The 2,580-nt window shown below is 40.6% G+C and overlaps 1 protein-coding gene across 1 annotated transcript; it reads left to right on the top strand.

Annotated features, from left to right (window-relative positions):
* Positions 1–400: 400 nt before the first annotated feature.
* Positions 401–2,206, top strand: LOC104439476 (retrovirus-related Pol polyprotein from transposon RE1). The gene is made up of 2 exons (XM_010052541.3): positions 401–1,631; positions 1,806–2,206. Exons 1-2 carry the CDS (start codon positions 527–529, stop codon positions 1,844–1,846), a joined length of 1,146 nt encoding a protein of 381 aa, XP_010050843.2. The 5' UTR covers positions 401–526; the 3' UTR covers positions 1,847–2,206.
* The last annotated feature ends 374 nt before the right edge of the window (positions 2,207–2,580 follow it).

Raw genomic sequence — 2,580 nt, 5'->3', positions numbered from 1 at the left:
GACTAGGAGAAAAGTACACACCGCGACAAGGCGAGGAGAAGACAACCAATCGTAAGCGCGGGCACCGGAAGACTGGCTTTTAGGCACCCAAGACTCGTCTATTGTAAGTTTCATCTCTTTCATGAGCGCATGACCAACTTTTTCGGCAGGATTGATTGCTCAAGGTTTTTTCTTTTACCTAATCTGTTGTCTTATATGATAAAGCAAATCTCCCATGATACAGCAATCTTTTATAATTTGTGCCAATCTCATTGATTGAGCCGATCTTCCATAATTTGTGTCAATTCCGTCGATAGAGCAATTCTTTCACAACCCGTACTGATACTATAGATTGCTATCACTGATACTATAGATTATTATCTTTGTAAAGTCTTTTTAATTGTGTTTTTCCCGCTCATGTACGTATTATAAATATAATACAAATCCCCACACCGATTGTGTATGTGATCAAACTCAAATTCATACTCTTTTATGGTATCAAAGCTTCACAATTTTTTTTTTCATCTTATTTCTCTTCTCTACTATAATGTCTTCTTCTACATCCTCCAACACCATTACTGCCTCAAAAACCATTACTACCGTCACTGCTATTAACTCTTCATCCTTGTTATCCCCCTCCCTACCGCCCTTTACTCTTGGCAATATATTTCATGTTCTCCAAATCAAGCTAGATCGCAACAATTACCTTCTCTGGCGAGCACAATTTCTTCCTTTATTTCGTCTTCATGGCTATCTTTGGTTTGTGGATGGCTCATATCCTTGTCCGACACCCACTATCACTGATGCTGATAATAATGTGATTGACAACCCGGATCATACTGCATGGCATTATCAAGACCAACTCATCCTTTGCTGCATCCTCTCCACTCTTACTGAATTAGTTTTCTCACACATCGTCGGTCTTGAGACTTCTCATGATGTTTGGACCTTGCTTGAGAAACTTTATGCTCCTAAATCTCAAGCTCGCATAATGCAGTTCGAGTATCAACTTCGATCTCTAAAGAAGGGCTCTCTTTCCATGGAAGCCTTTGTTCAAAAAGCCAAGAATATTGCGGATCAACTTTCTGCCATTGCTCATCCCATCTCCGATTCCCAATTAGTTCTCAGCATCCTCAGTGGCCTAGGTTTGGAGTATGATGCATTCGTTACCTCAGTCACATCTCGTCTTGATCCATTACCTTTTGATGACTTCCTCGGCTTGCTTTATAATCAGGAAGTTATTCTTCAAAGCTACACCACTGAATCTCCAATAGAGTCTTCTCCTATTGTGAATGTTGCGGTCAAATCATCTACTGCCCCGAATCCTCCCTCTAATGGTCGAGGACGAGGACGCGGTCGAGGCCGTGGTCGCAATTTTTATGAAGGAGGTTCCTCTCATTCTCGACTCATTTGTCAGGTTTGTGGTCGTGCAGGTCATTCAGCTCTCCAATGCTACCAACGATTTAATCCCGGTTATAAAGCTAATAGTGGCTCTCCATCTGCAATGTATGCATCTTCAATTGGTGAGTCATTTGATCCATACTGGTACCCAGACTCTGGTGCCACTCATCATCTTACAACTGACATGGAAAATTTGAACATTCGGAGCGATTATTCTGGCACTGATCAAATCCACACTGCAAATGGGTCAGGTTTGCAAATATCAGATATCGGTTCTTCCATCTTACATTCTCCTACTAGTTCTTTTAAACTATGCACTATTTATCATGTTCCCTCTATCAAGAAGAATCTACTTAACAATTTCTCAATTTACCAAAGACAATGATGTGGTATTTGAATTTCATCCTGCTTTCTATTGTGTTAAGGATCGATCCTCGGGGAACCTCCTGCTCAAAAGCCAGCATAAGAATGGACTTTGTTATCTTAATAATGCACGCATCACCAATAAGGTCTCTCTACAGTCAATAAATCACCACCAGCTCCATCTTGCTTCATTGGTGAACGAGTTTTTGCTTCTATTTGGCATGAGCACTTGGGTCATCCAACTGCCCGCATTATTTCTTCAGTTATATCAAAGCATGACTTGCCAATATCTCCGTCTTCCTCATCCATTTTCTGTGAATCATGTCACTTGGGCAAGTCGCGTCGTCTTCCCTTTACTAGATCATCAACTACTTGTAATGCTCATTTGGAGATACTTTATTAGGTTCTATGGGGACCATCTCCTGTTACTTCAGTTAATGGTTTTTGTTATTATATCATTTTTATCGATGCTTATAATGGATATACAAGGCTTTTTCCACTTACTGTGAAATTTGATGCACTGCCTACTTTTGTGCAATTTTAATCCCAAGTGGAAAAATATTTCAATTGTAAGATCAAGGCACTTCAAACTGATGAAGGTGGTGAGTATAAGAAATTTGATCCTTATCTCCGTCTTCATGGCATCCTACATCGTCTTTCATGCCCGCACACGCGAGAACCAAATGGTCGGGCTGAGCGCAAACACCATCATATTATGGAAACTGGCATCACATTGCTTACCCAAGCTTATATTCCTCGTATATATTGGAATGATGCCTTCCTCACTGCGGTCTTTCTAATGAACTGCATGCCTACAACGGTCTTGAGTGGATTTTC

The sequence above is a fragment of the Eucalyptus grandis genome, chromosome 1 (assembly GCF_016545825.1).
Source record: "Eucalyptus grandis isolate ANBG69807.140 chromosome 1, ASM1654582v1, whole genome shotgun sequence".
Classification (NCBI taxonomy): Eukaryota; Viridiplantae; Streptophyta; class Magnoliopsida; order Myrtales; family Myrtaceae; genus Eucalyptus; species Eucalyptus grandis.
This window is presented reverse-complemented; position numbering and strand designations above follow the sequence as displayed.

Bases quoted from the DNA above. Each gene is read 5' to 3' on its own strand.
- LOC104439476 (XM_010052541.3), top strand. From the start codon at position 527: ATGTCTTCTTCTACATCCTCCAACACCATTACTGCCTCAAAAACCATT. The intron at 1,632-1,805 runs GTTTGCAAATAT...TATTGTGTTAAG, and splicing joins CCACACTGCAAATGGGTCAG to GATCGATCCTCGGGGAACCT.